The sequence below is a fragment of the Sinohyriopsis cumingii genome, chromosome 11, assembly GCF_028554795.1.
Source record: "Sinohyriopsis cumingii isolate HCF-2022 chromosome 11, ASM2855479v2, whole genome shotgun sequence".
Taxonomy (NCBI): Eukaryota; Metazoa; Mollusca; class Bivalvia; order Unionida; family Unionidae; genus Sinohyriopsis; species Sinohyriopsis cumingii.
In genome coordinates this window covers 31,795,764-31,810,689 of record NC_142971.1, presented here as the reverse complement: position 1 = coordinate 31,810,689, position 14,926 = coordinate 31,795,764, and the positions used below count along the sequence as shown (strand labels likewise).

Genomic DNA, 14,926 nt, shown 5'->3' with positions numbered 1-14,926 from the left:
TGATGCCTATTCTTTTTATATCTTACTAAATGTGTGTGTATTTTGAATTTTTAACATAGCTTTTACAGTTCAAGTCATTTCACTATGATGTCTGCACTGTGGCAGTTTATAGTGATGTCTATCACTGGGACATCTTGCTGCAGACCTGTGGCAACATGTTCCACTCAGTCACATTATCCTGACACCTCTTAATGCTGAGCACAAGGGGTGGTAGTCACTAGTACTATTTGTTTATAGGTCTTTGGTATTAGCAGGGGTTTGAACATGCAACCTCCCGCATCTGAGGTGGACACTGAAACCACTAAGGCCATTGGAGCTGTCATCCCAAAGCCTAGTTGGTCCTTAATGAAAGTGGTGCAGATCAGACATCCAATATGGCCACCATAATGATCATAATGAAAATTTTGTATCACTTCTGCTATTGATCATATGGCGTTAACATTTAACATTGTCACAACTGTGGATCTGGGAAATCTTATTGCTACCTTGTATGAATTTACGGTCCAAGGGTTTTTCGCACAAAAATGTCTTGTTGGTCCTAATTGAAAACGGAGCTGATCTGACTTCTAGTCTTAAAAAGTTTGTTGACTCTTCCATAATGTAAGGTCTTATCAACTTGGGGTTTTCACCAAAAGACTTATGATGTCTAGCTGGCCCTGAATGAAAACAATGCTGATCTGACTTGAAATATAGCAAGACATTGTGGCTGTCTTGAAAATCTTGTTATTGCTATTTCTCTGCAATCAATTGACTAGTGATTTTCACTTAAGAGTTTTTTATTACAATGTCTGGTTAGACCTAAATAAAAATGGTGGTACTTTTTCTGTGACTATTCTTCCTTAGTGGATGGTAATTCAACATCTGATTTTCACTATAAGACTTACAACATCTAATTAGTCCTAAATGAAAATGATGTCAATTGGATATCTAATTAGTCCTAAATGAAAATGATGTCAATCGGATATCTAATTTGTCAACCACAGCAGTTAACACTGAAGAATGTCAGAGATGGTTTCAACACTCACAAGTTACTAGGCAGAGATGTATTGAATTCATGGATATTCTTTTAATCCAGAGGAGCATCAGTCCCTTCAAGGGACTCTTGTTATAAGAGTTTCTTACTTTTATTTAGCTATAGCTGAGTGCAGTATGTGAGAGAACTCTCTACATGCAGTAGACTCTGTGAAACTTAGTACATATTATTGTCATCATCAGATGATAATGCAGCAACTCTGTTAACACCTTTTCAGTTGAGTTGTGCACTTTTTGGACTATAGACTCATCTCCATGATGGAGGTAGAGGTCAGATGCAGTAGTATATTTACATGTGAAAATTGCTCATGAGTCCTCCAATTAGAGTCATTTAGTTCATAGGCATTTAATTAACTGTTTTCTTTGTTTGCAAATAATTATGACAAAAGTAATGATAATTTTCAGCAGATTCGATGTATAAATCTTTGCAGAATTTTTATAAAACTTCAAAATTCAGTACTAAAACTTAGGGGACAAAAATAAGTATGAATTGTTTGATTGATGAAAATGATTACAGAAAATGATTTCTCCCTTAGAGTCTGTGTGATCCAAACTAGGAAATTAATACTACTAACTAATTTTGACATTCCAAATTGATATATATTTTATAATATGGTATGTTTCAAATTCACATGGCTAATACATTTGGTTTTAAACATGTTTCAAAACCTGATTTTTGTCCGCTTTATTTTTTTTAGATTCGAGTAATCCATCTAGTATGAAGAAACAAAAGACAGAAGCTTCACATGTAGGATCATCACCATTATTATCATCATCTTCCTCTTCTCTACAATCATCATTGTCAACCCTTGCAACGTCCATATCATTTGAATTTCCATCATCCCCAATCCACAAGTATGCTGCGAGCGGAAACCTGGAGTCACTACGGAAACTGATCTTGGAACTGGATGCCGATGTAAACCTGCCAATGAAGGATGGAACCACTCCTATCCACTGTGCTGCAGAGGCTGGCCAAGAAAGTAGGTTTGATAATGTAAATCTTGAAACTTATATAGGTTTGCATTGTGATACATTACTTTTGTGAGCTTACCTGGCCATAAAGTCAGATTAGCTAATGGTATGGTCATTTATGCATCCATACATTGTGTGCCATCTGCCAAAACTTTCATTGTTTTCTCCAGCTCATAAAAATTAAAATGAAACTCACAATTGGCATCCAAGTGTGACTCTGTCTCACATTTGAACAAATGATTCCAGTCTGGCTTCAGATACGGTTACTGTTACTAGAAACAGAAAAGAACCTTACCACTCCTTCTCATCATGCACTAGCCAGGGTTCCGATACGTTAACATTTCTCGTCATGCACTAGCCAGGGTTCCGATACGTTAATACTTCTCGTCATGCACTAGCCAGGGTTCCGATACGTTAACACTTCTCGTCATGCACTAGCCAGGGTTCCGATACGTTAACACTTCTCGTCATGCACTAGCCAGGGTTCCGATACGTTAATACTTCTCGTCATGCACTAGCCAGGGTTCCGATACGTTAACACTTCTCGTCATGCACTAGCCAGGGTTCCGATACGTTAACACTTCTCGTCATGCACTAGCCAGGGTTCCGATACGTTAATACTTCTCGTCATGCACTAGCCAGGGTTCCGATACGTTAACACTTCTCGTCATGCACTAGCCAGGGTTCCGATACGTTAACACTTCTCGTCATGCACTAGCCAGGGTTCCGATACGTTAACACTTCTCGTCATGCACTAGCCAGGGTTCCGATACGTTAACACTTCTCGTCATGCACTAGCCAGGGTTCCGATACGTTAACACTTCTCGTCATGCACTAGCCAGGGTTCCGATACGTTAACACTTCTCATCATGCACTAGCCAGGGTTCCGATACGTTAACACTTCTCGTCATGCACTAGCCAGGGTTCCGATACGTTAACGCTGTCTACTCCTTGGCAGATTGAGCAGATATTTCTGTGATTCAGATCTGTGAATTTCATTTGATATGGTGGCAAGCATCCAATCAAAATTATGTTATTCAAATTTGAACACTGTTCCTACATGATCGAGACAAGCGGAGCACATACCTTGAATGGACTCTTACATAAGAAAATACATATGTAATGACTTCTGTCTGGTATGTAGTAATACTTTTGATTTTAAACTTACAGTGAATCCTTTTTAAGTAAATTGCCTCCTCCATTTTCGGTCGATATATAATGCCCGGCTGTTACACGCTGTTGATTAGTTGGAATTACATACTAAGGGAGGCAACTCATGAAATCCAATAGATGTTGCTAGGACAAAGCACTGAAGTATCTGCCCGATCTGCCATGGTTTAGATAGGCTTAATATATAGTCAGAGATAGCATGGTGAGTCACTGAGTTATCTTTGTTGCTGTCCTAATACATTGTCGTTTACATGTTTTCATTTTCATTTTTTCAAATCTAATTTTAGATAACATTGCTTTAATGCCTAGATGCAGCAAATAAAAGTATATATTGAGTGAAGTATCTGATTTTCAGTTGTTTATTTTTAAAGTTCTGTGTTATCATTTGCAATTTATTTCTCATCAAATATTTAAGAAAAATAAACACAATTCTTTGATTGTTAATTTTGATTCTTAAAATTTTATATTTGGAATAAAAGTTTCTAAAATCTTTCAGACAAAAGCTGGTGAAACCCAAGCTTTCTTGTGATAGAAAAAACTTGAGTGCAGAATGATTGGCACCTGATGAATTTATAGTGAATTGTACAATAAGTATTACGATAAAGAATGTAATACATGCACAAAAGAAAGAGATGGGTGTGTGTGTGTAGGTTTAGTGATCTGCAAAAACCTGATTATAAGGAGTAATGATTAGGGGCTAAATAAGTTATCTCCATGCTTCTCAGCATCATGAGTTCTTGAACTAGCAATTTCATTATCAGCTTAGTGTCAAATGAAAATACTATGTATAAAATCATTGAGTTCTTTGCAAGAGAGGCATTGTGCTGATGACAGCTGAAAACGTAAATCTGTATTCATATTTTCATGACACATGCATCTTTTTCCTCCAAGAAACCAGTGCTATATATCAGATGAGGCAGCCACTATTTCACTACCCCACCCATCCAAAAACTGCATGATCAAATTTGTGAAATATGGTTATCTTCACAAGCATGTCTGTCTGAAGCTGATGCATCAACATTAAAGACCCATTGATGCTGAAGCTGATGCATCAACATTAAAGTCCCATTGATGCTGAAGCTGATGCATCAACATTAAAGTCCCATTGATGCTGAAGCTGATGCATCAACATTAAAGTCCCATTGATGCTGAAGCTGATGCATCAACATTAAAGTCCCATTGATGCTGAAGCTGATGCATCAACATTAAAGTCCCATTGATGCTGAAGCTGATGCATCAACATTAAAGTCCCATTGATGCTGAAGCTAATGCATCAACATTAAAGTCCCATTGATGCTGAAGCTAATGCATCAACATTAAAGTCCCATTGATGCTGAAGCTAATGCATCAACATTAAAGTCCCATTGATGCTGAAGCTGATGCATCAACATTAAAGTCCCATTGATGCTGAAGCTAATGCATCAACATTAAAGTCCCATTGATGCTGAAGCTAATGCATCAACATTAAAGTCCCATTGATGCTGAAGCTGATGCATCAACATTAAAGTCCCATTGATGCTGAAGCTAATGCATCAACATTAAAGTCCCATTGATGCTGAAGCTAATGCATCAACATTAAAGTCCCATTGATACTGAAGATGTTTTTAATGACACATATGTAAATAAATTTAAACTAAAATAATTTAGAAACCAAAAATAATACAGGCTCAGTTCAAAACAGATAGAAAGAATAGGTTGTGCGCGGTCGTCGAATAAAAGCAGGACCAGAAATTACATCTAAAAGTGAATGTCATAATTTTAAAGTAATCATGATTAGAAAAAAGGGAAATTAAAGTATAGTAAATGAAAGGGTTAGAGTGGGGGGCCAAAGGAGTCAGTAAGTGTTGTCTCAGTATCACAAGAATAGAATATCAGCGGCGCTTTTTCATTCTCGATTAAAAGTTAATTGAAAATACCATTTATCAAATCGTCAAATTTCTTTGAGAGATATAGAGACCTACATGCATATTAGCTGAAGGCAAATGACTGTATGACTTATTTGGACTGAAATTGGAGAAAAGGTAAATAAAACAATCCAATTATTTGTCATGATTTTTTTGTATTCATTTGCAGAATTAGAAAGTATTTATGATTTGCAATACATATGATTTAGTTTTGGATTGAATGGCATAGTGACACATGATTTCAAGACAGTTTCAGACCTTTCATACCCACCCTGACCCACCTCCTGCGAAGTTCGCAGACAATTGCAATTGCCGTGACATTTGGAGATGTTGATACAACAGCCTATTATCCCAACACAAGTCACTACACAAATTTTAAATAAAAGAAATTTTTCATGTTGTATTTATTCATTAAAAAAATATGAAGTAAATAAAAGAACAAATGGTTTATGAAGCTATCGTCTAATAAATCATCATGGTCTAGTCATTGTAAATATCATCTGACTCCCTTTCCTTGGCCTGTAATCACATCATTATTCATTTAGGCAATAAATTTAATTCAGTTTATTTGAGGATAATTCACAAACTTCCATTATTAAAAATTGCTGGGGAATAATCTGGGCTGTTAAATACATTGCTTCAGATTGGATGGCTTTGTGTAATGTAAACAAATTTTTTCCCAAGCTGAAATCAACATCCTTGTTTGATACTAACTTTTGTTAATATTTATAACAGTATTGACAATGGCTACTGCTTTGATTTCTATAGAACATCCACTGAAGTCAAGTATCTCTTAGGGACAGACCACTTAATTTTCCAAGGGTTGTGATATTTTTTTTTCAAATGCTTATAACATTTGTCTTGCTCAAATTTTGAAAAAAGACCTTGCTCTATATCTGATTTTAAATGTTGTCATTGTTGTTGTTGTGGACTTCATGCCATATATTTACACATGATAAGCTATACGTGTTGACCTGTGTAACTGGTGGAGGAAGACCCCCACCCCCCCAAATCTATGAAAAAAAAACTCAACCCACAGGATGCTACAAGCAAGCTTTCTCACATACACACATAGGCCGAGTCAGAGACCATGGACAGAGGTGAGATGGCAGTGATTCTTAAAGATGAGCTCATTTGACCATTCAGACACCTTGGGCCCTGATTTTTTGTTGTTGTTTTTTCTTCTTCTTATGTTGAAGAAAAAGTTCCATTGGGAATGAAAATCCCACCCCCTGCACACCCCTACCAAAAATTAGATAGCCTTTCTCTTACTGTGCACATCAGTAAGTCACATGGCATCAAAATATAGCTGGCTTAAAGTATGTATATTCAATATTCATCCTCATGAACACATGCTGCTGTGTTGTACCACTATTACTTAGTGAGGGCTAAGTGCATGGTTCACATTTCAATGTAAATTCAGTATTTTATGTTTGTTTCTTTATTTAAAAGTTTTTGTCATTTTAAAATTTAACTCCCCATATCTTAGAGGACTATTTTTCCTTGATAACAACAGAATAAATATATTCTGTTCAAGAGGAGTCGAACAGCAAAAGTTGCATCAAGTGCATAGGTTTGTTCTAATTTCTGTGATGAAAGGAAAATGATAAATTTCCTAGAAGTGTTAGAGTTGCCATGCATAATAGCGATACTAAATTTGTGTAAATTCTTTATCAAGTTCTGAATTTCTAGCTCTCACTGGTGTAGTTGTTTGATCTGTAATTGCCTTTTACTCCATAATATTAGCACAATGACGGTAGCTAAGCAAACCAGTATGTTTTAAAGTTTGATTACATTAAAGCAAACTACCACTGAGTTTTTACGTTATTAAAGTTATTTTCAAAGTATTATTTCCATAGCTTCTTGATCATATTTTAGATGTATTATGGAAGTTTAGCAAAGTGGTACCTATGATTTGAAACCATAGAATATACTTCATCCAGCACAAGTTAAAATCTTCAATGTACATGTGGTGATGTAATGATGTGAATAAACTCACTGAATGTGAGCATTGAAAACAAACACTATTTTCATTGCTGTAATCCTGGTATGACATTTTAATGAGTCAGTTATTTACATCTTCAAGGCACGCATAAAAACCAGTTACTTGTGACTTTCAACAATTTTAATGCAATAATGCATAAACTGACCATAGTAAAATGTAGCACAAAAGGGAGAAATTATGGGTACACCATCCTGCTAATGCTCAGTTCTTGTCATTGTCTAATCAACTTATACATGTTTGAATTAGGTAGAAATAATAAGAAACAGAAGGAAGTTAAATATATTTATTGAATTTTCAAACAAATTTTATTAATTATAACATTTCAATCTAATAATAATTTCCACCTAAAATTTCCTAGTGATAATTCCTTAACAGCCGTGAAGTCATTTTTATAAAAACGACATTACAATCAATAAGATACCCCATTTGATCAGTAAAGAAAATACATAAGGTGTCCTTAGGCTTAAGTACATGAGAAAAAAAATTCTTTAATTTTGTGTCCCAACATTTATAGGCCATAAAACAATTACTTTTTAAAGAACTAAGAATGTCCCAAGATGGATGGTGTCACAAGTTGTTTGCTATCTACTTCTTTGAAACATTGCTACAATGATATTTATTGTTATTGCAATGCTGACAGTGTAAAGTGGAAATTCTCTTTGTTGCTTGACAGAATCTGTTGTAGGATAAATGGGATGACTCGGGTGTGATGGTGCTTTGATAGGTGAATTGCAAAGCCAAGATTAAGGGGCAATTATGACCAGCACTCAGGTAGTCTGACACTTGTCACATGAAGATTTTCCATCCCATGTTTGTTTTGTCAGATCAAGGGTCTCAGAATTATTTGATTTTTCATTTGTGATTTGTTAATGTAACAGAAAGAATGATATTTATATTTATAACTTAGAATGTCTGACATGCATATTTTGCAATTGGTCAAAATATAATTACTATTGGACATGTCAGGTATGTAAAATTTACAAGGGTTTACATCATGCTTGTATATGGATTTCTGCTTAGTTACCATATGATTACTGAACTGTATTTACTTTGTTTCAGAATGCCTAAATCTGCTTTTATCAAATGGAGGCAATTCAAATTCTTTGCGAGATGATCAGTATAGTCCTGTCCATGCTGCTGCCAGAATGGGGCATTATGGGTCAGTATTGAACTACACATATGTGCTAGAATGGGGCATTATGGGTCAGTATTGGACTACATGTATTTGCTAGAATGGGGCATTATGGTCAGTATTGGACTACATGTATTTGCTAGAATGGGGCATTATGGTCAGTATTGGACTACATGTATTTGCTAGAATGAGGCATTATGGGTCAGTATTGAATTACATGTATCTGCTAGAATGGGGCATTATGGGTCAGTATTGGACTACATGTATCTGCTAGAATGGGGCATTATGGGTCAGTATTGGACTACATATATTTGCTAGAATGGGGCATTATGGGTCAGTATTGAATTACATGTATCTGCTAGAATGGGGCATTATGGGTCAGTATTGGACTACATGTATCTGGTAGAATGGGGTATTATGGGTCAGTATTGGACTACATGTATCTGGTAGAATGGGGTATTATGGGTCAGTATTGGACTACATGTATTTGCTAGAATGGGGCATTGTGGGTCAGTATTGGACTACATGTATCTGCTAGAATGGGGCATTATGGGTCAGCATTTGACTACATATATTTGCTAGAATGGGGCATTATGGGTCAGCATTGGACTACATGTATTTGCTAGAATGGGGCATTATGGGTCAGTATTGGACTACATGTATCTGCTAGAATGGGGCATTATGGGTCAGTATTGGACTACATGTATCTGCTAGAATGGGGCATTATGGGTCAGCATTGGACTTCATGTATTTGCTAGAATGGGGCATTGTGGGTCAGCATTGGACTATATGTATTTGCTAGAATGGGGCATTGTGGGTCAGCATTGGACTACATGTATTTGCTAGAATGGGGCATTGTGGGTCAGTATTGGACTACATGTCTTTGCTAGAATGGGGCATTATGGGTCCGCATTTGACTACAGTTGAACCTGGTTATGTCGCCGGCCTAGGGGTTTGCCAAAAAGCGTCAAGATAACCGATGCTCGAGATAAACGAAAACCAATATGGCGGCAATATATTAACATGTGCTTGAAATTTCTTTATGTACATGATGTGCGTTAATAAATGAGAATGTAGATGCACGTGTTTTTGGAGGTTTTTTTACACAACAGTGTTGCCGCGATTTGTTTGATGAAGCGATCGGCATGCTATAAAAATGTACATACATGTTTGCTAACAACAAAAGGCGTATGTGCACCAACTAACAGCAGAGATTTACCAGTATACAATACAAACCACCATCGATTCTCGATACAAACCTTTATTATATTCTCCAACATTGCAAACACAAAGATCGCTCACAAAATCACAAAAAACGTGCGGGGTGTAGTTCGTTTTTACAAAAAGCTAACCAGTGTCAAAATTAAATTCGCGAGTCATTTCACTCTGACACAGCTCTGAAAAGTATCGTACACGCGGTTACTATGGTTTCTTTACAAAGTCTAAAATGCTTTGTTGCTTTTTGCCTTTGACAGTCTGCTTGAAAACAAATGCTTCAATAGGATCTCCATTCCCACGAAAGAAACTTACACGAGTCAACACCTGGCAATATTGGACCGTATATATTACTGTAGCATAAGTTAACACCCAATATAGGGATTCTTTCACTCCTGTATTTTGAGAAATAAATAATTATTTTTAATTATGCAAAACTTGTTTATTTGTTGTTTGCTATTTCTTCTTGCGGAGTTTAAGTCTCTGTAACCGTAACACGGGATTGATGGCAAAAGGAAAAGATCAATGAGTAAAATGCACAAATATTATTTACACTGCCTGGATTTATGTTTGGTGACATACTCCTTCTTCAGAATATCACAGCCAGTTGTAAATTAATTGACGAACTTTGCCTTGATACATACATCATAGAACATCTGTTTTAACTTTTTATCATATCTCAGCCAACAAACAGAAGGATTAGCTATTCCATTAATTTTATCTGTTCTATTCGCGTCTTCAGAAGTCGGCCAGTTGTAGGTATAGTACGGTAGCATGATTGACTGTCACAGCATACAGTACTCGGCCCAGATGTCAGCATAAGCAGATTATGATTTGGCCCTCTTTTGTGCTCGAGATATTAGGGTTCGGTGACATAAAAGAATCGACATAACCGATGAGAAAATGCTAAGACAAAGAGAGAATTTGGTGGTTCCACTTCAAAAACGTCGACTTAATAGGGTTGGCGAGTTAACCGAGGTCGAGATAAGTGGGTTCGACTGTACATGTATTTGCTAGAATGGGGCATTGTGGGTCAGTATTGTTTGATCAGTATGATTTCAATGACTATGGCATTTTTGTCAAATGCAGGACATTTATCACTTTAGTTTTGGCAATTTTACTTACCTTTACATTTTTAGAATTTAAATTTTAGTTTGTTTATGTATTCATTATTAACCTGACATGCGTGAAACCCAGTACTTGTGTACATTCGTTCCAGAATTTGTGATGTGTCCTGTGTAATTTTAGCAATGATGCTGTGAACTTTTTAAAAACATTTTGATGTTTAATTGACACATTAATAATTATTAATTTGCAGTAAAGATTGCTGTCCAAGCAAATGTGATCCACTGAATCCTACCCCGTATTCTTGGAACACTGGTTTTTTGAAAACTTTGAAAAGTGACAATTACCGAAGCATAGAGCTTTTATATTTTGCTTCAGTACTCTAATTTTAATACAGATAGTATCTTGTACAAATAATTAACAATTTTGCTGATAATGAACTAAGATTGTATTTGAGCTATCATTTTAGTCATTAGTTATTATTTATGGCATGAAAATCTATGGTCTGTCAAATCCATAATGATGAACAACTGACATGGAACGATCTACCTTAGGGGTTTGAAAGACCATGACTCTGGGTATCATTTATCTAGTGTAAATCATAAACTTTTAGAAAGCATTAAACTTTAGTGAATTTAGCAATGCAGCTATTTTATGCTAAAGTTTTATGCTTACGATTTTCTGATACAGTATATACATGATAGGATGAACAGTTCAGAAAATTTTGAACTAGTCATAAATAGTAGCAGCCACCATTTCAGATCTAATATGTCATACAAAACAAATGTGATATGTCATGCAAAACACATGTAATATGTCATACAGAACACATGTAATATGTCATACAAAGCATATGTAATATGTCATACAAAGCACATGTAATATGTCATACAAAACACATGTAATATGTCATACAAAACAAATGTAATATGTCATGCAAAACACATGTAATATGTCATACAAAACAAATGTAATATGTCATGCAAAACACATGTAATATGTCATACAGAACACATGTAATATGTCATACAAAACATGTAGTATGTCATACAAAACATATGTAATATGTCATACAAATGTAATATGTCATGCAAAACACATGTAATATGTCATACAAATGTAATATGTCATACAAATGTAATATGTCATACAAAACACATGTAATATGTCATACAAATGTAATATGTCATGCAAAACACATGTAATATGTCATACAGAACACATGTAATATGTCATACAAAACATGTAATATGTCATACAAAGCATATGTAATATGTCATACAAAACACATGTAATATGTCATACAAAACAAATGTAATATGTCATGCAAAACATATGTAATATGTCATACAGAACACATGTAATATGTCATACAAAACACATGTAATATGTCATACAAATGTAATGTCATGCAAAACACATGTAATATGTCATACAGAACACATGTAATATGTCATACAAAACACATGTAATATGTCATACAAAGCATATGTAATATGTCATACAAAACACATGTAATATGTCATACAAAACAAATGTAATATGTCATGCAAAACACATGTAATATGTCATACAGAACACATGTAATATGTCATACAAAACACATGTAATATGTCATACAAAACACATGTAATATGTCATACAAAGCATATGTAATATGTCATACAAAACACATGTAATAAAACATGTAATATGTCATGCAAAATACATGTAATATGTCGTGCAAAATACATGTAATATGTCATACAAAGCATTTGTAATATGTCATACAGAACACATGTAATATGTCATACAAAACACATGAAATATGTCATACAAAACACATATGTCATACAAAACACATGTAATATGTCATACAAAACACATGTAATGTGTCATACAAAACACATGAAAAGATGGATTTGTGGACATTACTTTAAAGAAGAAATACTCTTATTGATGTTTTATACATAACTTTATTTTACCATTTTTTATTTGTTAGCAATGATTCATGCAAAGTGCACTTAGATATAAACTCATTTTGGAATAAAATTGCCACACATCATTTCATCTTTCTTGACACAGCATAATATGCAAGCATATATATTTTTATTTGCATAAGATAGAGCTAAAACCATAACTTGATATTTGGCCATTATCATACCTGTCAACATTTCAAAAGCCAAGTAGGGAGATAAAATGTTTTGGTTTTTTTTCGCTGCATTTTTTAAGCCTAATTTTCACTAAATATTGACTGATCTTCGGGGTCCAGTATATGTTAAATTCTCAAAGGAAACGCCATTTGTCCGTGTGACATACCTTATTTCCCCCCAGGACATGCCCTCTTTTCATATTCTGGTCAGCTGTGGCCAAACTGCACAATAGCGAATGGTTAGTCTTAAGTAAACAAGCAAGAAAGCCAGTGTGACTAATTAACAGTCAATCTTTATCATTGCAGTTATCTTGTAAAAAGGACTGGCCCTCCAATATAATTCAAAGAAACTATGTTCTACAATGTGTTATGTAAGCACCAGCAATTGATTGGCAAATAAATGATGCCCTATTTCGCTGTAACAAGCATTGCCTAAATATGCAATATCAAGTTACCATACATGTAGCAAATCTTTTTCCCATGTTTTATATCACAGCTTATTTCCTTATTCTCAACTCATAAGGCATTTAACATTGTTTACTAAGTGATATATTTATTCTGAATTAGTTTTTTGAGGGCACATAAGCTGCATGGTATGTTTCTTCATTTCATCTTTTAATTTAATGATGGTAATTAATGTTTGTGTTTATGGTACAGTAATGCCAGATGTTCATTATAAGTTTCATTGGTAGGAATGGAGATGCTACAGAGATCATCTCTAAGTATTGAAATTAATTGCTGACAATTTAATTGTTGTGGTTTATTTTCTGATTTTTGTATTGTTGTAGGGTTAAAAAAAAACATAAATTGATGTGAATAATGTTTAAACTTAACATTCTATTTACTAATAAAAAATTCTTTGTAGTGTAATGATTATTATGTCACAACAATATACACAGGTGACAAAACAGAACATGGCTTCTGTGGATTGCATAATATACATATATATATATATATATATGATTTTTTAGGAGAAATGATAATCAACAGACATAATAATCAGGAGTTCTCTGCAAAAATCTGGAGATATTATGAAATCAGGAGGTATGCATAGAACAACATTAAAAATTGGGAGGATTTTCCTCCCACATTAGAGTTGACATGTATGCATTATATGGGTATAACTTGATATATGGCCCATTAGGTGGGATGAGAACTAACACCATAACTTTAGGGGCCCCGAGTGGCCGAGTGGTCTAAAGCGCTGACCGTTACGGATCACTGCCATCTCACCTCTGACTGCGTCGGTTCGAGTCTCGGATTCGGCTAATGTGGTTATGTGAGAAAGCTTGCCAGTATCTTCTCGTGGGTCGGTGGTTCTTTCCGGGGTTTTTCCGGGTTCTTCCTCCACCATTAATACTGGCCGCCATGTATAGCCTATCTAGTGCTGAAAAATGGCGTTAAGCCCTACAACAACAACAACCATAACTTTATATTTGGCCCATTGCTAATTCACTAAAATCATTTTACTAACATGTTGAAGTTGAAGATTCACAAATTATAGTTGCTAAAATACTGTGACTTGTAGTGCTTTTAAATATATCTAAGTGTCAATGTACAGTTTGAAAAATGTGCATTTAAGGCTAACAGTTCATAATATTTCATATGTTCAACATACATGAAATGAGGTCACGGAGACATTTTGGTGTTCTGTTGGCTGTTTTTTTGAAGAGTTTTTTCAGACATCGAATGGTGTTTTCTGTTAGACGTCTGAAGGTATTTTCTGATACAAGAGAATGTATAAATTTTATTTTTTTAAAATTACTATTTTGCTAGTAACATGGAATTTTTATATTATTTTGGCTGATGATCGTTTATTAAACATTGCAGGTGTTTGCAGTTACTTTTGAGCAATGGTGGAAATGTCAATCAGATTGACCAGTCTAACTGGACACCTCTCCACTGGGCAACTAGTAATGGACACACCAACTGCTGTCGTCTGCTACTAGAGCATGGTGCAAAGCTCAGTGTATTTTCAAGTGTAAGATTGAATTTTTTTAGCACTATATTTGGAACTTAAACATTATTCAGTGTCAGTTTTATCACAAGTTTGTGATAGTACAAAAAGGTACAACAGATTTTTTCAGTATGTCAGGTCACAAGCCCATCATGTAATTCATGTAATTTTCCCTGTAAATTTTAAACACCATCTACCCATGAAAATCATAATTAATTCAATATATCATCTACTTTGTGACACAGAACTTCATATTTGTCATCAAATCCTTTAAATTTCTGCACAGAAAAGTTAGATTGTCCAAAAAAAATGTTGAAAATATAACCAATATTTTTACTAAAAA

General features: G+C 34.8%; 1 protein-coding gene across 1 annotated transcript in view; it reads left to right on the top strand.

Annotated features, from left to right (window-relative positions):
* The window catches only part of LOC149787859 (cortactin-binding protein 2-like), a 135,095-nt gene that overhangs the window by 71,578 nt on the left and 48,591 nt on the right, over positions 1 to 14,926 (top strand). Inside the window, exons 7-9 of the mRNA XM_089974087.1 lie at positions 1,731 to 2,012; positions 8,143 to 8,242; positions 14,457 to 14,607. Coding sequence (XP_089830213.1) covers positions 1,731 to 2,012; positions 8,143 to 8,242; positions 14,457 to 14,607 — 533 coding nt within the window. The remainder of the gene's footprint in view (positions 1 to 1,730; positions 2,013 to 8,142; positions 8,243 to 14,456; positions 14,608 to 14,926) is intronic.